Source organism: Tenrec ecaudatus, chromosome 15 (genome assembly GCF_050624435.1).
Source record: "Tenrec ecaudatus isolate mTenEca1 chromosome 15, mTenEca1.hap1, whole genome shotgun sequence".
Classification (NCBI taxonomy): domain Eukaryota; kingdom Metazoa; phylum Chordata; class Mammalia; order Afrosoricida; family Tenrecidae; genus Tenrec; species Tenrec ecaudatus.
In genome coordinates, this window is record NC_134544.1 from 52,717,201 (window position 1) to 52,743,534 (window position 26,334).

Sequence of the window (26,334 nt, forward strand, 5' to 3'; positions counted from 1 at the left end):
GCCTGGGTTGGCAGTAACCTCTTGCCTGGACTGTGCTCTCAATCCATCCCAGTATGAATAAACATGCTGTAGACCACCCACAGTGAGACTGCCCTCCCTGAAACCTCCCCATAACTTCTCAACATCGTGATCCACAGCCTGCCTATCTCATCAAACTCATCCTCTACCAAGGCCTGCTTCCTGTGCTGTGCCCTCTCTCCCTGGCCTTTCTCCTGTGCTCAAATGCAACAGTGATACATTGGGCAATTTGATAACAAGTTAAACACGAAGGTAAAACATAGGCAATTTGTATCACGAACGTAAAACATAGGCAACTTGTATCCTAATTTTAGTTGACTACTTAGAATAATAGATTTGATCAAAACTAGTCCAATATCGAGAACATATGAAAAAAAGATGTTAAACAATTCTTTAACTTTTAAATGGTTGCGTATAACTTGTCTTAATTCCTTTAAATGAAAAGGATCATTTTATTTATTTAGATCTAAATTTCCTATTTCCCATCATCATATCGTTTTATCATGATGTGTCATGTTAGCTTTTACGGATCATTTGCACCAGTGGAAATGTGCCCTGGCACAGCACAGTCAGCATTGCTGAGCCAGGGCACTAGAATAATGTGTCCAGGCCCGTGATATCTCTGAAGAAAATTATTTTTTCAAGTATGCTCAGTGATAAAATTTTGAAATAAAAATGCCACAAAGCAAACACATTTCTTCCAAACTTGTTGAATTTCAACATGTAAAATTATTTCAAAGGAGATAAATTAATGAAACCAGGTATTTTGTTGTGAGTGTATGTCTGTGTGTGTTTAAAGAATGAAAAGATGTTGAGTGAAATTTTGGATGCAGCTATAAGCAAACATTTCATGGGAGAAGGGCTAAACATTTCTGAATCTTTAAGCAAATGGAAGCAAAGAGACGCAAGGAGTAATTGAAACCTTACTAATTGTGTAGAGAAACTTCAAAGTAAAAGGAAAGAACTACTCAGAAGGAACCATTATATATTCCTACCATATCCCACCTAGCAGTTTCCCCGTATTTTATACTGCCTTCTCCCACCAAAGCCCTCGACCACCGCCATCGATCTTCTTGATCCCCCACACCAGCGCCCCTCCCCCCAAGTGAATGAATAACTTCTTCTGGTTCCCCTCAGCCTATAGGCTTTAAGATCACTCTCTTAAGTTGGAATAGGCTCAATGACAGTGGGCTTGGCTCTTTTGGTTATGTTTTGGGTTTTGTTTTTTGTGTGTGTGGCTATTGCCCTTTCATTGTTACATACTTGTCTCTCTGTCATGAAAGGGCTATATTCCTGAAGTGCTTAGACCAGCGGTTCTCAACCTGTGGGTCACGACCCCTTTGGGGGTCGAAGACCCTTTCATAGGGGTCACCTGATTCATAAAAGTAACAAAGTTACAGTTATGAAGTAGCAACGAAAATAATTTCATGGTTGGGGGGGGGGTCACCACCACATGAGGAACTGTGTTAAAGGATCACGGCATGAGGAAGGTTGAGAACCACTGGCTTAGACCCTAACAGGAGCTAGTGTCTATTGTTGAATACATGACAGGTACAGATTGTTAAATATTTGGCATTGATATTCCTGTGTTCCCAAAAATTACATTGGTTTTCAACAAGGATCACAGGCTAATCTGTAATACATCCAGATTCCGTACTGTCTGTATATACCACTTTGAGTTCTATGGGAGTAGAGGGCTGGTAATAAAGGAGGGAGCAAGGATTTGAAAGTACTAAATTGATTCTAGAAGTATTTGCCTTCAAGTTGATGCTCTAGGCCTGGCTCTTAGGGAGGGCGGGGGAGATGAAAGAAAATTAAAAGTACCTAAGTTGGTTACTTTCTAAAAATGTATAGAATCACTTTGGAACCATTTCTTACCAGCCTTTCTTTAGTACGTGACTGAGATAGCAAGCGCATGAGAATAATTGCCCTTTGCCTACTGTAATTCAAGAGTGCATTGTGCTTCTGTTCATTTTTCCTTTTGGAAACATGTAGAAATCAATTGCTCCATGAAAGCTTCCCTGCTAGGTTTCCCTCGGTGCCATTTCTGTTGATATCGCGTGCATACTACATACAAATCAGCCGTGTGGACTGGCAAAGCCACCAGATGGTTGTGTCCCGAGATAAAACCAGTTTCCGCATTTCTCAGCAGTTGTATGAGGAGGCACTCGTGTTCCTTTAATCAAAAACTTCAAAACTGAATGTAATGTGATGACGGTGGCTTTGTCCGGAGGAGTGCCAGAAGCTGTCCTGACACCCGTTACCCAGTCTAAGCCCCCAATGGCATGCCAGGTCAGAGTTGGCAAAGGGTAATGGCATCTCTCCTGACATTACTCTATAGGATTTGACGAATAGACTTGGTGAGAGCTCCCAAGTGCAGAGAGCCATTTAGTAAGACTCGGTCTTTATTCCCAACATCAGTGGTCTTGCTTGCTGCAGTTGGTGTTTTAAATCTCTGTGTATTTCTCATATCTGCCCATCCTGCCCATTACTAGTAATCTCACCTCATCCTGTAGCCATGGTAAATATGTGTCTATCATTCCTTCTATATGAAGGAATATAGTTCACTATAGTCTGCCCGTGGCCATTTATCCTCTGATATTTGTTTTATTGTGAGAAAGTTCTCGTTTTTTCACTACCTAAAGACAACAATTATCTCTGCATGTGCCCCCATCTCTCTTGTTTCCTCTACAGAGGTTGACTGTTCTGGCCTAATTGGGGACAGTCCCTGTCTCCTCTGATCTATATGAGAACATCACATAGAATTCCCTTTTCCCAGCTTATCAAGTGTTCTGTGTCCACTAGATTATTATCATCAGCATATTGTAATCTTTTAAAAAATATCTTATGTGAAAAGTCCCTTTGATCCCCTCTCATGTTTGTTTCCCATCATTCTTTCTTGAGCTCCCTGCATTTGAACTTTTAGCCCTATCATTTTGCTGAAGTTGCTCTTGGCTTAGATCACTGTGGCCTGCTTCTTTGATTGGTGTTGAGTGCTGTCAATCAATAAGACAGTAACTCCCAATAGGAACTTTGCATCCCTAGCAACTCTCTTTATCGGGGCACACTGGGGATTGTCCTTTGCTGTGGACGGGGTTGATCTGGGTCATGGTTGGCCAGCTGAGAATTTGCTGCTCCTCTGGGTCTCCTTGTATGGACTCTGCCCGTTAATTTTCCCTACCGCGCGGTGTTCAACTCCCTTTCTCTTCTTTCCTTGGAGAGTCAGGGCTCCAGGGTTTTCCTCCGAACCTGTTTAGGTCACACATTGTTAGTATACTTACTGCACCATTAGGGCAGCACCTCAAACTCCATGTGACGAGAAGAGGACCTGCCATCCCTTCCCCAGTCCTTCTAGATTCCCTGTCATCAACTCCCCACTGTGAAGACGAGAGATGTGCAATTCATGTTATTTGTTCTTCTTGGTTTCCCATTTCTAGGGAGCAAATCTTACCTTTCTGCCCCTGTATTCACCACCAGTGCCTTCCTCACACTGCCCCTCCTTTTAATCTCCTAGACTATTCCAATGGCCTTCCTCATGGGTTTCCCTACTCCTATTCCAGGTGACTTGGGTGAAACAAGTCTCTCCGCTCTCTAGGCATGCCCATGTCTTAATCCCTGGCACTTATAAATGTTACCTTGGTTTGGAAAGAAAAAAAAATACTTTGTGGATGTGATTAACTTAAGACTCCCGATATGAGAAGATCGTCATGGTTTTCCCACCAAACCAAACCCAAATACACTGCCGTCGAGTTAGTTCTAGCACCGAGTGGTCATGTAAAAGGTTCCCGAGGCTTGCCCATGTGGGGCCTCAGTGTCAGCACTAGCAATCTGGTGAGAGAAGGGCAGGGGAGATCAGACAGGTACACAAACAAGATGGCTGAGATCAGTCCATAAACCCAGAGATGCGCCTGGCTGTCAGAACCCAGGGGAAGCAAGAAGCGATGGGCCCTCAGCACCTCAGGAGGGAGGGTGGTTCTGCCAGCCTACCCTGATGTTGGATTCTAGTTTCTAGAACTGAGAGAACAAATTTGTCTTCTGTCACTAACTTTGTGGTGAGGAACCCTTGGGGGCACAGTGAGATAAGTGCTGGACCTCGGACTAAAAAGGTCAGCGGTTCAAACCCACCAGCCCCTCTTCTGGAGGAGGAGGAGGCAGAGCCCCGGATCTTTTCTCCTGTGCAGCAGCTGGGTGGGTTCAAGCTGCCATGCTGCTGGTTAGCAGCCAGTGCTTAACCATGGCCCACCAGGGTGCACTTCCAGAAAGGTTTGCAGCCTCAGAAACCTTATGTGGGAGCAGCTCTATGGATCAGAATTCCTGACACACGATAACAGACTGCCGCACACTTGTCCCACAGAACACGAGTGAGTTCCAGCCCCCAACAAGCGCTTCACCACTGCGCCACCACGCCGCCTTACAGAGGCCACGGGACACGAATGCGTGCGTCAGCGTTCTCTGTAAAATCTGAAGCTTCTCTTTCCCACTCTGGCCAACTACTTGTGACTCAATGGTGCGCATTACATACAGGTTAAAGCCCAGCTCTTTCTCTGACCTGCTTTGGCACCTTCTATTCTGGTGATGGTATTTCCCCACTCCCACCCCCACCCCTATGGCTACGCTTCTCTGCAACTATGCTAAATATTGTTGGACACACCTTGTTCTTTCAGGCCTTGGGCTACTGACTCTTCCCTTAAGGCCCAATGTCCTAGTTCCCTGCTTTAAACCCTATTTCATCTTTCACAATACCGCTCCAGTGTCATCGCTGCTTGACCCTTACCCCAGGCTCTTTAGAGTTCCTCTGCCCACGCTGTCCCTGTGTATCAGCCTGGATTCACGTGTGTATATGTCACAGGTGCAACCTGGAATGCATGACTTCAATCATTTATTACAGGGAAGTCGAATTAAAATGCTTTCTCTTCTCATTGGATTACTTTATCTTTATTTTAGAATTATTTTCTTTGTAAAGAGTGTGCATGTGTGAGCTGCCTAGGGGGAAATTGATGGAGAAAAGATAACAGCAAGACAAAATGAGACGCTCTGGTTTCATAGTCCGAAGTCCAGGGCGGGTGACTTCCAGCAGCCTGAACATCATTGTAGTTTTGCGTCTTTCCCCATCTGCAGTTTTGTGCACAGATTTTACGAGTCTAGAAAACACAGTAGGTTTAGCCGTTTGGTGATAGGCCAGTCATTTCAAGAAACTCTGTCAAAAGGAACACTGTTCCAATGGACTGATTTTGACCTTGAACATCGAGAGAGGATGTGTCTGAAATGTTTCTGACTCCTTCAGTCTGTTGCCAAGATTCTGTTTCAGATTCAAGATTCTCCTTAGGAGTCCATTGTCCCAGTGTTTGGCAGCCCCCTTGGGATTCATCCTTGTTTCCAGTTGACAGTATGTTTTAAATGTGGTCGTTTTCATTTATTGTCTTTGTGCTCTTCGTTTTGACCTCATGTTTATGAGTTGAAGCGAAATTTTTTTTTTTATATTTTTATTTATTTAGTGGAAGCCATTTGACCTTAAGATGAAACAGAAAATTGGCACCGATCTTTTAGCCTGTACCTTGGATTACTTTGGACATTTTTAGATTTTTGTCCAGTGAATGGGAGGCCATAAACAATAAAGGTATTCAACTGAGCATGTTTACCTCCTGATCTTGTCCTGTTACCCTAAGCAATAGGAGGAAGGGTTAGTTGGACGTTACCCACACTTCTCCCACATTTTCTCCTTGCAATTATTTTTTTCTAAACTAGGGAAATAGAATATATGTGTGTGTGTATAATTAATTATGGAAGCCCTCAAACAGAACATAGGCTGAACCAGAGCCCATCATTCAATTGAGAGTATCATCAGTAGCCAGTACAGATGCCAGGGGAATCCACTGACTCACAGCCATCAATTCAACTCAGCCCATTGGCATTGAGTCTGTTGTAAGTGGGTGAGATCAACCACACCATGATATTAATAACTCAAGCCTTTAGTAAATAGCACCTGGAAACCTCTCGATCCAGAACAAAAAAAGTTCCAAATAGGAGACTGGCTTAAGGGGAGGGATAGTCTAGCCATGACATTCTTAACAGGTTGGCAGCGTAGTGGGGTCAGGGGAACAGCCAGCTGCAGACGCTAAATCAAAGTCTTTCAGCTAGGGTACATTTCTTGCTAACTGGGCAGACCGGGTTTGGAGACATCCCAAGTGAGTCAAGGTCTTGGTGGGAAAGCTGGGGGAGGGAAGAGGAGACGGGACCTAACTGCTAGTGGGGGTAAAGGCAGTTTGAAACAAGATGGAGTTCCTCATGTTCACCTAGGCGACCACAGAGTCGATTCCAAATCATACGGAGTTCGTTACAGACTATAGGGAGCAAAGAAAAATCATCAGATCATGAACGGTGGCGGGTCACTTGACCACTCTCAGGGAAAGGGTCATGATTGGGATGTGCATGTAATTCATTGCAAGCTCATGAACATTTCTGGATTGGCTGTTTGGGATACATTATTAAGGACATGCCCAGTTGAGTACATTGTATAAGAAAGTCGTGCCCAAGCATGTTCTCTGGTTCTTTGTGTGAGCGCCTTTCTATATACCAGTCCAGCCACCCTCAAGCACATTCTTCCTGAGGGCAAACTGCCTTTCCTGGGCTTGCTCAGGCTTGTCTAAGCAGGGCCACACTGTGGGTTTCATAAAGGCCAGCGCTTATTGGGGAAGGAAGAAAGAATTCAAATGGGTCTCAAATTATGGCAGAATTCAAAATGGAAGTTAGAAGTAAATTGCAGCCTTCCACACACCAAGCGCTTTAGATTTTTAGGATCTAATAGACTTCTTAGGCTTATTTTTTAAAGTCACACTTGTAAAAACGCATATCCAGATAACTTATCAGTACTTCATAACTTCTTCTTTCAGTTTTTTATTCTTAGGAAAATTTAACAAATCAAAACTGAATAATCTCCTCACTTGTAAAAGAACAGAGTGCATGGTATTTTTAATTTTTACAGTCCTGCTGACCCAGGAGATGCCATTGACGGCCGTGCTGTATGAATGAAGAGGTTCAGATTGTGCACAATCTGAAATGTGTTTAAAGTTGTTCATTAAAAATCTGGCCCACTGAAAATTTATCGCATTACAATACTTTTCGGTTCTTTTTAAGCCATTGTTGTTAGGTACGTTCCAGTTGGTTGTGACGCGTAGCCGCTGTGTGTACAGTGGAACACATCACTGCCTGGACCTGCCCCAGCCTCGCTGTTTTCTTAGGCTCCAGCCCTTTGTTGCAGCCTCTGTGCCAGTCCCTCTGGTTGAGGCTCTTCCTCTTTGTCGCAGTCCCTCGACTTTACCGAGCACCATGCCCTTGTCCGAGAACTTCTCTCTCTCCATAACATGTCCTGAGTACATGAGCTGAAGCCTCTCTGCCGTTGCCTCTACGAGTCTTCTGGCTTTGCTTCTTACAGCACAAATCTGTTTGTTCTCGTGGCAGTCCGTGGTACTTTTAGTGCTCTGCGCCAATACCTTACTTCAACGCGCCCATTTGACTTCAGCCTCCTTTACTCAATGGACATGAGGCAGTTGAAATACCCTGGCTTGGGGCGGGCACACCTGCGTCCTCAAAGTACCATCCAGCGTTCAACACTCTAAAGAGGTCTGTGCAGCAGAGTTACCCACTGAAATATGGTATCTGTCTCCTGACTGCTGCTTCCATGAGCATTGGCTGTGAATCCGAGCAAAACAAAATCTGCCGATTTCAGTGTTTTCTCCATTTATCATAATGTTACCTGTTGGTCCAGTTTGAGGATTTTTATTTCCTCTACATTCAGTTATAATTCTTGTTTTTTATTATTGAAAAATTTATTGGGGGCTCTTACATCTCTTATCATGATCCATACATTCATCCAGTGCAGGTGTCCTCAAACTATGGCCCGCGGGCCACATGCAACCTGCTGAGGACATTCATCCGACACCCCGGGTGTTTTTGCCACCGCTGCCTGTCCTGCTTGGCAGTGTGCATAGGAATTTATTCATGGTTTTTTTTAAAACTATAGTCTGGCCCTCTAACTGTCTGAGAGACAGTGAACTGGCCCCCTGTTTAAAAAGTTTGAGGACCCCTAATCCAGTGTGTCAAGCACATTTGCACATATGCTGCCATTGTCATTTTCAAAGCATGCTCTTCCCACTCGATCCCCTGGTCAGTTGTAATTCTTATTGAAGGCTGCAATCCCTGATCTTTATCAGTAAGTGCTTCAAGTCCTCCTCACTTTCAGCAAGCAAAGTTGTATCTATTAAAACTACTGTTTTAATTGAGAAATGATGGGTAAAGATTCTGTTTACCCTAAAGGATTGTCTGTAGACTTGAACATGTATCTTATACATTGTACTTATCTAGTTTTCAAAGCTTTATTTCAACGTTTTTGCTATATAATTATCAATTAAGTTACCCAAATCATTCTGGAACTAGATGGGAGTGAACAAACTCATAAAACAGTGCATACTCTATTTCTCATTGGTGTTTAGTGCTATCTAGACACTTATCTGCCCACTTCAACATAGTCGTAATACTGTATATTTTTCACCAAGAAATTGCTGTGTTGTCCAATAGCATGGAATGGTAAATAAAGTAAGACTTGTTTGATAGTTATATGCGTATTTGTGCGCACAACAGAGGAACTACAGAGAAATTTGAGTTATCACCCCAGAGACACTGAGATTGATCACTGACTTATCATTGCAGGGCAACTACTTCGATGGGTAGGCTTTGACGTTGGCCATTAAACCTCCCTAGCTTCTATGGCCTGCTTGGTATTTAGTTAATCCTGTTTGAGTTTAAATATATCCAGAGCTATGGTTCCCCAGGAGATACGAAGAGTGGTTTGACTAATGGTAGAAAAGTGTGTAGTCGATTAAGGATGATTCTCAGCTACCACCAAAGGAAGTCCAAGCTATTTCACATCTACAGACAGTCTCTCTGCTCTTAAATCTGTCTTTAAGTTAAATTTGTTCATCAATCAGAATGGTTATGGACAATTTGCATCACATATTAGTCAAATGTTTATTTTAATACATAATATATAAGAGAGGGTTTCAGAAAGTTCATGGAGAATTCCATTATCTTTTCATTTCAATTTATCCATAAACCTTTGAAGCTCCCTGGTAATGTATCTTTCTATGCATAAAAACTCAAATACTTCTGATTATAATAAAGTATCTTAATGTCATAAGAGAGTAATGATCATTTTAATGTGTATAAACTAGCACCCACTTGTATTTATATTGCATGTACCTAAAATTCCTAATATAGGCTTTATGGGGATTGGTTTATAGCTATGGTTTGTACAAAATCAGATGCTCAGAACCTGGAGACTTTTTGTTTATATTTTAGATGTCTTTCTTCTCTTAGTACTAGACATAGTTGAGATATTGATATTTTGTTTGTTTATTTGAGTTTTAAGTAACTGGTTATTCTGCTCTTATAGACACAGTCTTAATTGAACATATTTCCTTCTTTGCCACTGATGTTAGTAAGCTCAGAGACAAATTTGTGAGTCTAGCAAGTGTACAGAAACTCATGGGGTGTTTGGGGAGACAGCTTCATTCACAGGTTAATTCTCCCTTGTCCCACTGCCTCACTTTGATTTGCTGCATCTTGTGCAGTCAGCTTCATGACTAGCTCACAACCTCCTTTCCACTTCACTTAATCCTATCTTTCTAAGCGGGGTGCCACTCCAAAAAAGGAATGCTTTTTTCACAGCTATGCATTTAAAGTTTTTTACAAAGCAGTCTTATCACCTTCAAAGTATTCTCCATTACATTTGAAAATTTGTGATTCCATTCTTGAAAACATTTTTCAGACTCATCTGTTTGGATGGCTGACAATACTTCCCTTGGTTTTTTGTTGTTGTTGTTTTTTTTTCTTAACCTCTTCTACGTTGTCAAATCACTGTCCATCCACATCCCTCTTCATTCACAGAAACAGAAAGAAATTGCATGGCGCGAGGTCAGGTGGGTCAGGTGTGTAGGGCAAGAGAGGCATGCTTTTTTTTTTGCCAAAAACTGGCACACTGAGATGGTTGTGTAAGCAGGTGCATTGTTGTGGTGGCAAAACCAGTCCCCCATCTGCCACAAATCAGACCTTTTTGTCACACACTATTATGCAATCTTTTCAGAACCTCTAAATAGAATGGACTATGTTTTTATCCATTTGGTAAGCTGGCGGATGTCTAGGACAAAGTCTGTCATCAATCGACATTTTACCTCTTTTGAAATGACACAATCACTCATACATTTGAGTTTTTCCCAAAGCACTGCCTTTGTAAGCTGCGTTCAACATCAAAACAGCTGCTGCAGCATTTTTCCCCAGTAGGAAACAAAATTTCACAGCCACGAGCCATTCCCTTAAATCCATCACACACAAACCCGAGGTTTGAGCAAAACTGCTTTTACGAAAAAATTCACTGTGACAGAGAGAACCTTCCCAGGCAACTCCCTTGGGAGCGCTACCCCCTGGTATGTCTTCCATGACCATCTGACAGAATACTTCCTTCCTCCTTGCACTCCTTCCTCCTGTTCGATTACCTAGCAGTCATTCCTCCAGCCGGGCTCATACTCTGACCAAGTGCTCAGCTTAGTCATGCCCTCACCCACACTCCTGCCGCCTCCCCGCCCTCCACCGCGCCCTCGATTGTGAGCCACTGCAGCCATTCCGACTGGACTCATTTGTTCGGAAGACGGAAATGTTAGTGCAGGGGTGGCGCAGTGGTTAAGCACTCTGTTGCTAGCGTAAAGCTCAGTGGTCTGAACCCACCACCGTGAGAGAACAATCTGGCACTCTGCCACCAGACAGACGTATAGCCTTGGAAACCCAATGGGGCAGTCCTACCGGCCTGTAAAGTTGCCATGAGTTGGAATAGACTGGATGACAATGTTTGTTTTGTTTTGTTTTGGGGTGCCTGGAAACATGAATACATGATAAAGGAAGGAGGAACAAATGAAGCAGTGTGAGATAGAGTCGATGAGTCAGAATAGGAGCCAGAAGGTGACCATTGGACTTAGCAATGTGGAAGTCATTGATGACCTTTGTCAGGAGCAGGGTAGAAATAGCTTGATCGTTACTGGAGGGAAATGAAGGTGGGGAGCAGGGTAGAGACTCACCAGAATGGGTGTGAGGTGGAAGACTGTAGGGAAAGGGTGTAGAAGAGACATGGATCAGAAGAGGCAAAGAGAGAGTCAAGCACCCAACCACAGGACAAGTCTGAGCACTGCTATCAGCTGTGGGCCCTGGGGTAAACAGAGGGCCTGTCCCAGAACAGAAACACCCCCCACTGTCATAGAGCCTATGCCAACTCCTAGGGAGTCTCGAGAGGGTGTGTGAGGCTACAAGTCTTTGTGGGATCAGAGAGCTTCTCTGTTCTCCTTTGAGTAGCTGGTGGGCTTGAGGCACCAACCTTGCAATTAGCAAGGCAACCCTTACGCAGCAGGTGCCCAGCATCTTAACCTGCCTGATAAGGACGAAGGCAGTAGATCTTGGAGCAAGTATTCCGTATGCTGACATCTTATTTGGGGACAACCTGCCTCTTTCATATAAGCCCCTGCTGTCTTTGCCTCTGATTTAGGATCTACTGTCGACTGCTTTTATTTGCATGTTTTTGCTTTAGACGGCCAAGTCCCTGCCCTCTGATTCTTAACTCTTATAGCCCACTCAGAATCCTGTGCACAAACATTGAGGTGCTTGGCTTCACTGCTTTTTGGGGTTTGTGATTCTCTCGATTATAAGCTTATCATGCATATACACAGTTCTAACAAAGACAAGCACTTTGTTTTATCCAAATTTATAAATAATTTTTTTCTTTTAAACCAAAGTACACAAGTGGAACTCACCACCCCAAGAGCACTATTGTCTTTTGTTCAGGTTTTGACGTCTCTCCTCTTACGCACGACTCTCATCTCCGCCTTGAACACCATTGTCTTTGTTCTGGGATTTGCCTTTGAGCACCAAGTCGTCCATGCAGCCTCTCCTGACCCCCATCTGCCCAGCCCCTTTTTGCCTCCTGGTGCCCTTAGCCAGGCCTGTCATTCCATTGAACCCATAGGCTCATACAAGGAAGCTTCAAAAAATGTATGGGAAAACCCATTGTCTTTAAATTCCATTTTTCCACACCCTTTTTGAAGTCCTGTCATATGTCTGCATACTTGAGACAGGCTGATCTTTTTAAAATGCAAACAAATGAATGAAAATTCAGCCTATATTTTAGGGTTGTAAAATAATATCTTAATTTTTAATTTAGCATTCTATCAAAAGCATTTTTCTATCTGTTAAATTGTTTTGAGGATATAATTTTAATAACTACTTATTTCATTGACTGGGTGACTATCAATTATTAGCTATTCAGATTGTGGTTTGTTTGTTTCTGTTTTTCAGTAAAAGTTTATGACTATCTGCCAAAAATGACATTGAAAAATGTCTCTTTAAATGATTATTTTTTAAAAATAGTTGCTTATTTATGATAGGACTATAGCACAACAAAGCTATATTTTCAGGAATTCAATTAAAGTTAGTTTACAGAAAATAAAATAGAATAACTTTACTAGCATTGAAAATCTTTCTGCATATAACCTACATTATTAAGTGTGCCCAGAGTTCAGAGTTAAAAGTTTATTATCCAACCTCTACTTACACCTCTCTATCAATTGCTCTTCCAAATCAACCTCATGTGATAAAATATAAGGTTCCATAATTTGGGTGGAATTATAGAATACAGGGGGGAGGGGAGAAAGTACTAAACATTTTAAATTTCATGAACAGTTTAGAGATATATGAAGAATATACAAAGAACCATGGAAATGTATATTATTTTTAAAATTACACAGGGATTTCAAATTTTTTACACCAAAACAAACTTGACCTCACTTCGCCAGCCATGAGTCTTTATGTTCTAAGTTCCCTGTAACAACTCCTGCTGACTGAGGCCTAACAGAGCAAGGTCAGGGGGTTGGAGGTGAAACTTTGAGGGAAAATGGGCCATGAACTATTTGAAACCACCTGGGACTAAGCGAAATGCCAATACATGTATTTGGTGTGAAAATAAGCTTGAGTATGGGTACGGATGCTCCCCCGAGAGCTGAATAGATAGTCATTTCTTTTTTTTTTTTAATCTTTTTATTGGGGCTCAAAAGGGTCTTATCACAATCTGTACATACATCAATTGAGCAAAGCACCCTTATACATTCATTGCACTCATCATTCTCATAATTCACCTTCCACTTGGGTTCCTGGAATCAGCTCGGTTTCCCTTTTTTCCCCCCGTCCCCCTCCCTCCCCGATCCCACCCCTGGTCCCTTGAGAGTTTATAAATAATTATTATATCTTATCTTACACTCCCTGGTGTCTCCCCTCACCCGCCTCCCCATTGCCCATCTCCAGAGAGGAGGTCACACATAGATCTCCGAGATCGGTTCTCCCTTTCTACACCCCCTTCCCTCCTGGTGTCACCACTCCCACCGCTGGTGTTGCGGGGTTCGTCTGTCCTAGATTCCCTGTGTCTCCAGATCCCCACTGCACCGCTGTACATCCTCTGGTCTAACCAGGTCCGCAAGATAGTCATTTCATTAAGATGGAGAGCTATCTCAATTTTGCATTTTAATAAAAACACAGACATCGACCTAAGCTTTATGATTTACAGTTTGGAGACTGGATAATATCGCTTTAAATTGAAATATAGACAGCTTTGCACAAGGAGTCAGAAATCTTGGTTCAAATTCGAGTCCAGCCAACTCCCAAGCTGTGAGACCATTGACATAGTACCCCAGGGTCCTGCCTTGCCTTCACCAAAGCAACCTTGGCAGATTGAACTGAGATGAAGAAGGTGTAAGTGCCTGAAAACTAGAATGCAGTTTATAAAAATTAATTGTCTCGTTGTTCCTAAGTGATCCGATGGCTCCACCCTGAATGCAGCCCATTGGGAGCATGGCATTTTCATCCTAAAAATGCCTGCCGACTATTTAAATGGTATATGGATAGTCTGGGGAGCCCTGGGAACAGAGTGGTTACACATTGGCCTGTTAACCGCAAGGTCAGTGGTTTAAAACTGCCAGCCAGAAGAAAGTAGGAAGGCAGGACTTTCCACTCCCCTAGTGAAACTCACGTGGGCATTCTCCCCTGTCCTACAGGGCCAGTGAGGCAGAACCAGCTAAATAGCAGTGGATTCGAGAATGTGGGATTTTTTTTATGATATACTTTGGGTTCGATATAAATAGTTTAATTATTTCATAACATATAATGTGTTTTGAAATTAACTCTGCTTTTGTGTCTACAGTATAGAATGTAATGTAAACGTCCCCAAAGTGTGGCCACTATAGTTTGTTGTGTGTTTTATAAAATTTGAATTTAAAGAAAGTAAACACTTATGATTCTTATGAGAAGGGAGATAAACTTAGAAATCTGTGGGGGAAACACGGGATACCTTTTCTTAGGGAGATGGGTAATCTCTGGAAGTCTTTTAAATATGTAACACCTGTTTAATTGTAAGTTTATATAAACATATCTGTTTCATAAATTCACCATAGGCTTCGTGGTGTGCGTTCTCTGAGGAGGAGGTAGTTAACGGAGACAAAGTAGGCAGCTTAAGTTTCAGAGCCTGGTGCCGGGAGGGAGCTGCCCATTGTTACCGAAGCCTGGCTCTGGCGTCCACGTCATTAACTATGGACCTGCTTCGCCGCAGATTCCGAGTCAGAACAATCCCTAAGTCGACTGGAAGTGGTGGCGGCGCGCTCGCTTGCAGGGGAAGGAGGGGAGCATCTGAACAGCAGGAAAGCCAGAATGTCTGAAGGAACAGACTGTGGAGGTGGAGATTCTCTCTCCAACGGTATCAAAAAGCACAGGTAGGTCACCTCTCCCCATTAATCATTGCACTTTGTGTTCCTGAAGAGAGTTTTTTTTTACCTTCGTATCTTTCTCTGTGTGGGTTATTTCTATTGCCACAGCTCATCAAAGACTTGATTTGACCTAAGTGTTTTCCCTCTCGTCCACTGAAGACGAGGACATCCTTCGGACTGGTGGGAAAGCAAGAAGGAAACACTGAGCAACCAGGGTTTTCAGGGCACATCTATTCCTTAGGTTGGCTCTTTCCCCGGCTCTTCAGAGCTGTTTATTGAAGTGGGGACTGGGTTCCTTTGTTCATCATGCATTTTTTATGACTCTGCCTCCCAATGCTATTTTAGTTTCTGGTCACTTGATCTTCTTGTTCATTTTATTAAGAATGAATGGTAATATTGCCAACCTGTTGACACAACTTTGTTAAATTGAAACAAAGATGTTTCATACAACCCAGCTCCTGCAAAATAGGCCTGTTTGGTGGTGTCTGCTAACCTTAGCGTGTTCTTACTCCCTTGGCTGGTTCATCTTAGAAACCGCCCCAGATTCCTGAAACCTAACAGACACCACAGCTCTCCAGTATCAGCACAAACATGCAGACACTGTGACATATGTGCGGGCTGGTATTCATGTCGTAAAGCTTTCCATAAAATTATCAGTCAACGATGCCTCTTACTGTGATCCTAAAGATCACTTGGGGAGAAGAAATTATGAACTATGAGTTTCAATAAAATGGGGGTTTATTTGCTTGATAAATGATTGTAGATTGTGTATTCTAAACCCCATTTCTGCACCATGATTCTGTGGCCATAAGAAGTTTCCAATACTGTTGAGCTGAGGAAAAAATGTACAGATCCCCTCTCCAATGTGTATATGTTTGTCCCTGGTTAACAAAAATGATTCTGTTTGTACTTACCCAGAAAAATTCAAGAATTTTTAGGTAATTAACTTGATCAAGTTTAGCGTGTTCTTTGCTTGGCTGGGGAAGCCCTGTCAATGTGCTGTTGGCAGCTCTCCTTTGACACCATTGACCATGGTACAGTCCAGGGCAGCAGTCTTCCAGGCTTCCTTTTGCAGTTATGGCTACCCCTCTGGGAGGCCGGGGCTAATTCTGTCCTGGGAAGGAAATACCGGAGTATGCACCTGGCAGGTCTGCCAGCTGCCCTTATCTGTTTAACTGTAATACAAATGTGTTCATCCATTGAGTACAAAGGTGAAATCGTTGAGGAATGGAAAGAGGCATCCAGTGGGAGATGCAGTTGTTGAAGAATCAGCATGAGTGCTTTGCTTAGATAACATATCCTTTGTCTGGCGGGGTTTCTGGCCTTCTCCTCTGGGCAGGCAGGGGGCCTTTGTCAGCCTGCTGCAGCCATGGCAGCAGTTACTGTGCTTTTGCAGGAAGTGGATTACATCATACTCCTACCTCTTCCATAGTCTGTCCCGAGTAAGGTACAGACGTGAACGCTCAATAAATGAGATCAGCTCCCACCACTAAGAACAGTTAAGTCAGTAAAGGAGGTGCAAGACATGCGACCTCTAAGGATCGGCGGGCACTCTTCAGCTATTCTGAGCAGATGGAACAAACTGAGGCCATTGCCAGCCCTCCGATGGTGTGGGGAAGTAGCCTTGTTCCATTTCAGAAAAGGAGCCTTTGTCTTGTTTTTCCCACAACACGAACTCGGGAGAGACAGAACTCTAGTGAGACACCAAAGTCTTGCCTTCCAGGCAGGTTATATAGAGGAGAAAATTAACTTTTCATTTCAGTAATTAAAGAAAATGTTGTCATTTTAATAATGAGTAACCCAGGTTTTACTTTATGTATTTGGTACTAAAGCTCTTTAAAATCTCATAAATTTGCCTATCAGTCTTTAGATTAAAAAGCTTAGAAAAAACTTGGTCTATATAAAATTGAATTTTTAAATAAGGCTCTTAACTTTTTTTTTATCTCTGTCACATCTCTATAGTAAAACCTGTTAAAGTGGCAAAGTGAACACACTTATTAGCAGGCTCATATGTTTTCTCTGTGGCATAAAAAGTAAAAGTATGTACATTTAAATTATGCTAAATACCTACTAGCTCAACTTAGTATCAGTAAATTACCTAAAGGTCTTGAAACTGTGAAGCCTGGAGTCCACAAATCATACTTACTGTTAAAATAAAGTTTGTTGAAATATTAAAAAATTTCATTCAAACTTTTTTGTCTGACTTTTCTGATCTAACCTTAAGCACTTTAAAATTTTATCAACTGCACTCACCCTCAGGAAGGGAACACAGAAGACACCGGTGCTATAGCAAAGCGTGGCGAAGAATTTAGATGGTGCCCGGCTGTCAGATAAAGCGTCTTGGGTCTTAAAGGCTTGTCTCCAAACAAGCAGCCATCTAAGTGAGATGTCAACTAAGTCCACATGGAAGAAGCACACCATCATCAGTCCCCGAAGGATAGGAATCCATAGAATCCGAAGTTGAAGGAGGGATCAGTGTCAGAGCCTAAATTGTGAGAATCCGGTGTGCAGAAGGCGATGGATGACAGTGGGACCCCCAGATTCATTTGTGGAACTACTTAGGAAATACGCCCCTGGGAACACCCCCTGTCTAAAACTGAGGGATGGGAGGAAAGTGGTCACTAAACAGAGGGCTTGGGAGGGAGGAGTATGGAAGATCAAAGGCATAACTCTGACCTGAACAGTACAACTTTGTCAGTAAATCCCCCCCTATGATGTGGAAACCTGATCTGGTTTCCCAAATGTTCTGTATTTGGGGTTTGTATTGTTTCCTTCGGTTTTTGTTTGTTCATATTAGAGTGGATCTCTGGTGCTATGTAAATTGAGATCACCCCTCTTAAAGCTGTTTTACTTGCTTTTCTGGTTTTTGGTATATGAAACCCAGGATTGATGAACCTATATGGACAAGTAGAATAAGGGGGAGGGGGGAGGTACAGTGTTGGGGAGGGGGGCGGATAAAAGGAAGACAATGTCAAAGAGTACGTGTAGAAAAAAGAATGTTTGAAAACTGACTGTGTTAGCAATTGATTGTGATAACAATTGTACATTCTATTTTATTTTATTGAAATATGGAATGCTATATGTGTTAAATCTCAATGAATAAAAAATATATCAACTGGTGTTTGGGATTCAAAAGCCTCTGCTCAAGCTGAGCAATCCGTTGATACAGTTGTCGTTGCTAGGCTGTGTTGAATTGATTCCCGTACACGGTGATCCTGTGTCTCATCCAACAAGACACTGCCCAGTCCTGAGCCATCCTCACGATCACTGCTGTGTCAGCCACTGTGTCCATCCTCTCACTGCAGGCCAGCTTCCTGTCCCAAGCATGTGGCCCTTCTCCAGGGCCTGGTGCCTCCGATAGCATGTGCGAAGTCCCCGTCAGCCTCACGTTTAAGGAGCCGTCCCAGCTGTGCTCTGTAAGATTGAAGTCACACGCTCCAGTAAAGTAGTCACAGAGAGTTCCCCAAGGAAGCAGAGGTGTGGCTTGGTTCATACCTTCTGCTTGTCAGGTCTGACTGTCACCCTAATCGTGTTCATTGTATAGCAGAAAATGCCTTCCAAAGTGGGATACAGCCACACGCATATACCCCCTGGAATTATAAACCTCACACAAGAACTTATGGCTAGAAGGGCCATATTATTGAATACAACTCACCCCCAAGAAAATGTGCTTTCCTAAAAGACGTATTTCCCCTTTCTTGGTGTGTTTTATAAACATATAAACTTAAACCAAGCTCCCTGTTGTCAAGTAGATTCTGACTCCTAGCCGCCCCACATAGTTTCCCAGGATATTAATCTGCAGAGGAGTAGAAAGCTCCTATATTTCTCCCACAGAGCAGCTGGCAGGTTTTGAACCGCTGACCGTGTGGTTTGCAGCCCAGTGCTCACCCCAAAGCACCACCAGGGATCCTGGATATTTTTGTAGTGCCTGGGAAAGTATGCCTGCAATCCAGAGAACACTGCATGTACTTGACTTCTGTAGAAGAGCTTCTTCCATCCTCTCTTGTTTCTCCAAGCCTCGGTCTCATGGAGTTTCCTTTCCTAGCCGCCTCCACCACAAGGAGCAGTTGGAAAACCAGAAAAACATCAGCCCTAGGCCATGTCGTATGAACGTAGTACAAGATAAGGCATGCTAAACTAAGAAGTTTCTTTTCAGGATGATAAAAGTACAGGTGTAATTGGATTTTAATCCATCCGCGTGATAACTACCCACAAAGTCCGTCTTCTCTTACCTAACTGGGTAGCTTGAGGCATCATGAATGAAGAGGCAGAGCTAAAGGAACTTGCTCGCTGTCTCCTCGGAAATTCCAAAATGAAGATCCTTGTCCTTTACTTAAGTTTTAGAAGTCTTTTACAGGGTTGCCCTGTGTTGGCATTGACTTTGACAGTGAGTTTGGTTTGGGTTTACAATGTCTTAATAGTATGAATTTGGTAGAGAAAGCATCGGTTTTATTCATTTTGAATTACTGATATGTGCTTCCGCTGACCGGTGGTTTTTACCATACTGCTGTGTTTTTTAGAGAAATGTTGAAAAATTACACTTTTGGTTTGATGACCTAGAACCCAAAGTGGTGCAGGATAGAGAATGCACAAAACAAATGCTCCACTTTGATAGCAGTGTTTGTTTTTCCAGAAGATAGATCAGGTTGCTTTCGGAAAATTCGCCTGCACTGGGGTGTAGATTTTTATTTATAGAGTTTATTGTCATCTGGGCTCCATAGGGGTAATATGATACTTGTATACCTAATTTATTAACTTTATTCTGTGCTCTTCTAAATTGATAGCCACTTTTCCGCTGTGTATGTGAAAGAAATATGTTTATTTCATCCACATCACTGGATGTGGTGTAAGAGATGTGACTGTGGAGCAGATGAATCAAATCTGGAAGTTTGGGTTCATATTATAATTTTGTAAATGCCATTCACTGTATTAATGTCATTAATAGATCAAAGAAGATAAGCACATGACCATCCTAATGGGTAAGAAAACATTTCAATAAAGTTACTCATTCATTGTAGTTACTAAGTATCGTAGCAAATCATAAACAGAAGAGGACTTTTGTAATCTTTTTAAAGTTTATGCAAACAACTTACCAGTGAAATACTGAAAAACGGTTCCTATAGAATCAGAAACACAATTGTTATTATGCAAAGACGACATGTAAGTTGCACAAATGTGGACAAGCGAATGAGATCACACCCAGGGAGTTTAACAGAGGCGATTTTTGCATAGGTATTTGTGTGTGCTGCGATCTGCCCAAGGATATTGTGGAGAACAAGAGGTGAAGTGCTGACAATGTCCCGGCCATAATCCAACAGCTTACATGCCAACCGTGTATCTGCTTGTAGGCACTGCTCTTTAGTAATATTTATAATTGCCTGATTATAAACACACTCAACTTGTTATAAGACATTCATGAAAAGGAAAACCATTGTCATAAAGATGTTCTTGCCGAATGGAGCTGTACAGTCAGTGTAGTTTAAATTAAAATCCTAATGCACTTTTTCTCAGAAGCTGAAAACTGGATTGGATCCTGCAATATCTATTGAAGCACAAAGGGTCTTGAGGAGCCCAAATGCTGCCAGCAGCCAGGCTGAGGGAAGGGAAGGCATTTGTCCTTCTAGATGTCAAGATAGACTTTTGTGATGAAGACACTGGAATGGGCCTAGAAATAGACTGACCAATGGAATGGAGAAGTTCCCAAGGGCCCACGCGTAGACAGAGGTGTTATATTTGAGATGAACCATGTGCTAGTTAATATGAGATGTGTGCTAGAGCTGCCATCGCAGACAACTGAGATGCAAGGACAGTTTGGTAAATGGTGTGGGGAAGTGTAATATTTAACCATTGAATGGGGGCAGGGGTGTGTATGTGGAAACACCTAAATTAAAATGTTTTATTCTGTGAGGCTATGGCTCAGTTATCTGCATTCCACTGATGTTCAGATTTTATTAAATCAGGGCACCAAATTGCATAGGGACTCATCCTCTGGGTGGTCTGGACAGCACAGCATTCTCATCTGTCAGGAAATACCTGGTGTAATCCCTTCCATGCAGGGTACAGGGTTACTTAAGCAAGGGACCAGCTACATCTCTGAATTTCAAAAGACCCAGAAGTTGTGGGGGAAAGAGCAAGAACCTTAACTAGAATTGTCCAGAATTGTTCAGTCATGTGGGCTGAATGTCTAGGCTTTGCAATGACTGGGGTTTAGGGGCAGGGTGGTGGGGAGATCTTCAGGCCCCCTTTCAACTTTAGAGGGACTTGAATTTCCATCCTTTTGGTTAGCACCTCCATAATTTTCATGAACAGTTTGCACCTCAATTCAGTGTAAGTACTTTTGTAATATTTGGTTCAGTTGCTGAGCTTTTTGCCAGGAATTTCTTAGGAAAACTGTGAGTCCTCTTTTTCCAGAACATTCACCTCTTTGCGCCCTTGTTTACATAGCAGGTAGAAGAGGGTCTGCTGATGGGTTGGGGTCTGAAGCTCTGAATCATAAGCCCAACCCATTTTCTTCCCCTAGACCCCAAGAAACTTCCCAGGAGCCTTTGAGATTCTTTAAAAGACAATCAGAAACCACAATGTCCATTCTATTCTAGCCTTCTGTAAGCAAAGGATGGTAAGAGATAGTTTTGCCCAACTCAAAGGGCTCTCAGAATATTTGCCATCATGACACAGTGGTTATGCATTAGGCTGCAATCCGAAAGGTCAGCAGTTTGAAACCACCAGCCACTCCTTGGAAGAAAAGCAGGGCTTTTTATTCCCATAAAGAGTTACAGTCTTGGAAACTCACAGGGGCAATTCTACCTTGTCTTACAGCAGAGGTTCTCAACCTGTGGGTCATGACCCCTTCGGGGATTGAATGACCCTTTCACAGGGGTCACTCAATTCATAACAGTAGCAAAATTACAGTGATGAAGTAGCAACAAAAAATAATTTTATGGTTGGGGTGTCACCACAACATGAGGAACCGTATGAAAGGGTCACGCCTTAGGAAGGTTGAGAACCACTGTTATAGGGTCAATAGGAGTCAGCATTGACTTGATGACAGAGAGTTTGTTTTGTTCTTGTTGTTGTTGGGACTATTGTAGGCAACTGAGAACAATTTTGAAGACAGCCATGATCTGGAACTATGTTTGAATGAGCAAAATAAATATTAAACAGCTTGTAAACTAAGTTATTTTCCTGGGGTAGGAAGGAGGACAAAAAGGAATTAAATTTTGAATTGTATAATCCCATGTAAAAAAAGTGTTTTTATGATGAAAATTCTCACACACACCTACAAGTACGAGCAGAGGGAATAGTGTAATGCCCTCCTTGCCCCCATCTTCCAACACAGCAGCTATCATCGAGCGCCCAGCATGGTCTCAACTATAATGCTCCCATCCCCATAATTTAAAAAACGATTTTCTTGTTGTTAAGAATATGTGCAGCGAGACGCACCCCGTTCATCAGTTTCTACATGTACAACTTGCTGACCCTGGGTCAGTTCTTTGAGACATTCGACTATGTCAGCCTGCTGTTCTGAGCTGTTCTCCCATTCACAGCAACTCACAACCCCGTAAATTTCCTGTCTTAAGTTTCAGAGGTACTGTTGTCAATTCGATTCCATATAGATCGTTCTTGAAAGCACATAATGCTCACAGCAGATTGATTATTAGTTAAGCTAAAGTATAATAGATTGCTTTATATAATCAATATACCATCAATAATGGTAGCCAGGCCCCAGGTAGTCTCATGACAAAGGAAGCTGTTTTTGTGGGGGTGGGGGGAACAATTAGCCATATATCCTCTCTCTTCCCCTTGTTCCTTATTCTACCGTCCTTTGGTGGCTGCCGAGTGAGTAGAGATGGATTGTTTTGCCTTGGATGGTCACTGGCAAGGTTTTACGAGCCAAGGCTCCAGACGGTGACTTGTGAAGTACAATAAACCATTACACATGACACTGGGCTGATTTAAAATGTCCCATGAAACCCAAACCCCACACTTCCAAACCAAGGAGACAAATCCCATTCTCCTATATATTAGAATAAATCCAAGATATACCATCAATCATACATATACATATATATATAAATAACTCAGTATGTATTTCTAAAGCACTGGGACATTTTTCCCTTTTAAAATAGCCGTGATAACTTTATTACACATAAGAAAATAGTTTAATAATTCAAGTATTTCTGTAATATTCCAGTTTCCCCAATTTTCTCCTAAGTGTCATTTAACAGTGTGTTAAAAAATAAAATCCAAAAGTCAACATAATGTGTTTCTGTCTGTTTGTCTTGATTCCATTTTAATCTCTGGATTTCTTCTCCCGTCCTCATATTTTCCCTTGATGTTTACTTGAGAAAGGACCTGGTCATTTGTCCTGTGGAATGTATGTAGTCTGGATATTCCTCATTGTATTCCCCTGGTGCTAGTATACTTGTTCCTCTGTCTCCTGAGTTTTCTGTAAATTGGTGTAGCTATATAGAGAGATTTGACTCGATTTAGATTGGCCTTAAATATATCCCTTAAAAAATAATTGTATTGCCATCTACTTCACATATCAACCACTTAATTTTTCAATCAAGAAGAGTTATGTAATCATCACCGCAATTTCAGAACATTGTCCTCCCCTATTCGTTGTTATTAGCTCCTCACTTCCCCCACTGTCTCCCTGCTGTGCCTCTAGGTAATTATTCATCCAGTTATTGTCTATAGATCTATCTATCCTGGATTTCATACACAACAATCATATAAAACAATCAGGGAGCAAGCAAACCAACCAACAACAATGACTAGTCAGAAGAGAGAAAAATCTCAAAAGAAAACAAAATATTAAAACTGGAACAATCTGATGTCAAAGCCTACCAAGAAGATAACAAGTAGATTCCTTTTTTGGTGCACATCGTTGAATGAAGAGAAAACTATTTTGCACAAACTTCACTTGAAATTGATAAAAAAAAATGGAATGAGAGCCAAAAAGTTTTGTCGGAAAACTGTAAGTTAGATTTGCACTTTGACTTTTTCGTCAGCTTGGGGCACACACCCACCATTAAGGGCTCTGCCTGACATTGTTCAGTCAGCAGACGTCACTGTCATTTCCAGCTTCGTGAGCATGTCGGACGGCACCATTCTGTGATGGCTGGGCAGCAGCAGAGGACCTGACCGCCCTACCCTCTGGTTAGACCTCTTCCCTGTACTCACATCTCTTGCATGACTTCATGGTACTGGGGACAAGTTTTGTAGGCATTCACCCCAGATTGGCCAGATTGTGTCTTTTGTACAGAGTCCCTGTTCTGTGGAGAAGCTAGACTCTCACTCTAATACGAATCTAGGGCAATTTCAAACCGAAGGGCAGGCACGGTCTGCAACCTAAAGGACAGTGTTTTACTCACCTCTACTTAGACAGCTTCCCACTTCTCTGTAAGGCCCCCAAATTGCTTTCCCCACATTTTGAACTCTTTCACTATGAAGATTTGCCATGCAGAATGTGGTTTGGAGAATTACCTTATTCTATAATGTGGTAAACTTTCAATCCTACACCTGCCGCTCTTCCTCCTGGCGGGTATGGTCAGTAGCAGCGTTTTCAGAATTGTTTTGTTAACAGTCATTTAGCACTTTAAAATATATATGTATTAAAAGCTAGAACAGTTTTACAATGGATTAAAAGGGAAATCAAATGACAGGACATTGTATTTTAACTCAACTCCATCTGCCATAATGGGCGTTACAATGCTCTCTCTGATAACGAGGCAATTCACAGCCCTGTATTATTGCCAGAGGCTTTTTTTTTTTACTGGACTCTTAATCCATGTGTGGATCCTGCAAATGCATTTTGGCTTCCACTGTCATCCATAGCCTTCTGCAAACTGGGTAGATTACTCTGTTTTAAACACGATTATTTCATAAGTATAGAAACTATTGTACTTCCTTGGATCACATCAACTAGGGATAAGTGCAGTCTCAGTTCTAATTGGTTTTATGATATTCGCATTGCTTTCTGGGCCCAGCCAATTTCACACACCTCCATGAGTAAGTTCTCTGACAGCCTTCCACCTAATTAATGATTTTAGCCGCCATCCGTAATCATTGGCTGCATCCTTCTTTCACAAGGGACTGCAAAGTAGTGGTTATAATGCTGCTAATCCACTGTCCATCTGCATTTGTTGGCTCTACTTCTCGAAAGAACTTCCCAATGCATCCTTCACCCTGGTACGTTGTTTACACCCTGTGTTAACATCCACACGGTCGTCCATGAAATACAAGTCAACATCTTTGTGGTGTTCCCTACTGTAAGCCAAGATTCATCTGACATGAGCAGTGATAGTCCTTGTTCTACAACCTCTTCTGATTCTGGACTGTCTAGCAGCTCCCTCTCAAGACACTACAGCAACCACTGTTGGATGAGCTTTAGCAAAATTTTACTTGTATTCTATATCAATGATCTATAATTTGTGCCTCTGTTTGGTCACCTTTCTCTGGAATGGCCACAAACCGACCTCTTCCGATCAGTTGGCCAAGTAGCTGTCTTCCATATTTCTTGAACATCAATGAGTGAGTCCTTCCATGTTTCCTCAACTTGTTGAGACATTTCCATTAGTATTCCATCAATGTCTGGAGCCTTGTTTTTGGTTAATGCTTTCAGTGCAGATTGAACGCCTTCCTTGAGTACCGTTGGTTCTTACTCACATGATACCTCTTGAAATGGTTGAATGTCAACGAGTTCTTTTTTGTAAAGTTACCGGGCATTTTTTCCATCTTCTTTGGATGCCTCCTGCATGATTCAATATTTTGCCCATAGGATCTTTCCGTATTGCAACTCAGAGTTTGACTTTCTTCTTGAGGACTTTCAGCTTAAGATTGCTGAGTGTGTGCTTTCTTTTTGTTTCCCTAAGTCTTTGTACATTTCATTATATTATTTTACTCTGTCTTGTTGAGCTGCCCTTTAAAATTTTCTGTTCAACTCAATTGCCATTTCCTCCATTTGCCTTAACGGCGCTATAATTAGAGCAAGTTTCAGCATCTCCTCTGACATCCACCTTGTTCTTTTCTTTCCTGTCTTTTTAATGTCCTTTGGCTTTCTTCATGAATGATGTTTTTGATGTCATCCCACAACTCATCAGGTCACGATCATTAGTAGATAGCGCATCAAATATATCCTTTAGGTGTGCTCGATATTCAGGTGGGATAGACGGTCACATTTTGGCCCTCATGGACTCCTGTGCATCTTCTTCCACTCCATCCTGAACTTACACGTGAGCCATCGATGGTCTGTTCCACAGTCGGCCCCTAGTCTGGCGTTTGCTACTGGTGTTGAGCTTTTCCATGCTCTCTTCCCACAGGTGTAGTCAGTTTGATGTCAGTGTATTCCATGTGGAGAAGTCCGTGTGCCTTTGGTGTGACTGAAAAAAGTTAATCGCCATGAAGAAGTCATTGGTCTTGTGAAACTCTATCATGTGATCTCCAGCTTCATGTCTGTGATCAAGGCCTT

General features: G+C 42.3%; 1 protein-coding gene across 4 annotated transcripts in view; it reads left to right on the forward strand.

Moving 5' to 3' along the window:
- Positions 1-26,334, forward strand: part of OSBPL1A (oxysterol binding protein like 1A) — a 243,314-nt gene that overhangs the window by 157,381 nt on the left and 59,599 nt on the right. For 3 of the 4 annotated variants that reach the window (XM_075533000.1, XM_075533003.1, XM_075533002.1), the window contains one exon: positions 14,708-14,867. In XM_075533000.1, the coding sequence (XP_075389115.1) occupies positions 14,708-14,867 (160 nt within the window). Of the gene's footprint in view, positions 1-14,707; positions 14,868-26,334 lie in introns of those variants that run through there. The other variant, XM_075533001.1, reaches the window with a different exon arrangement.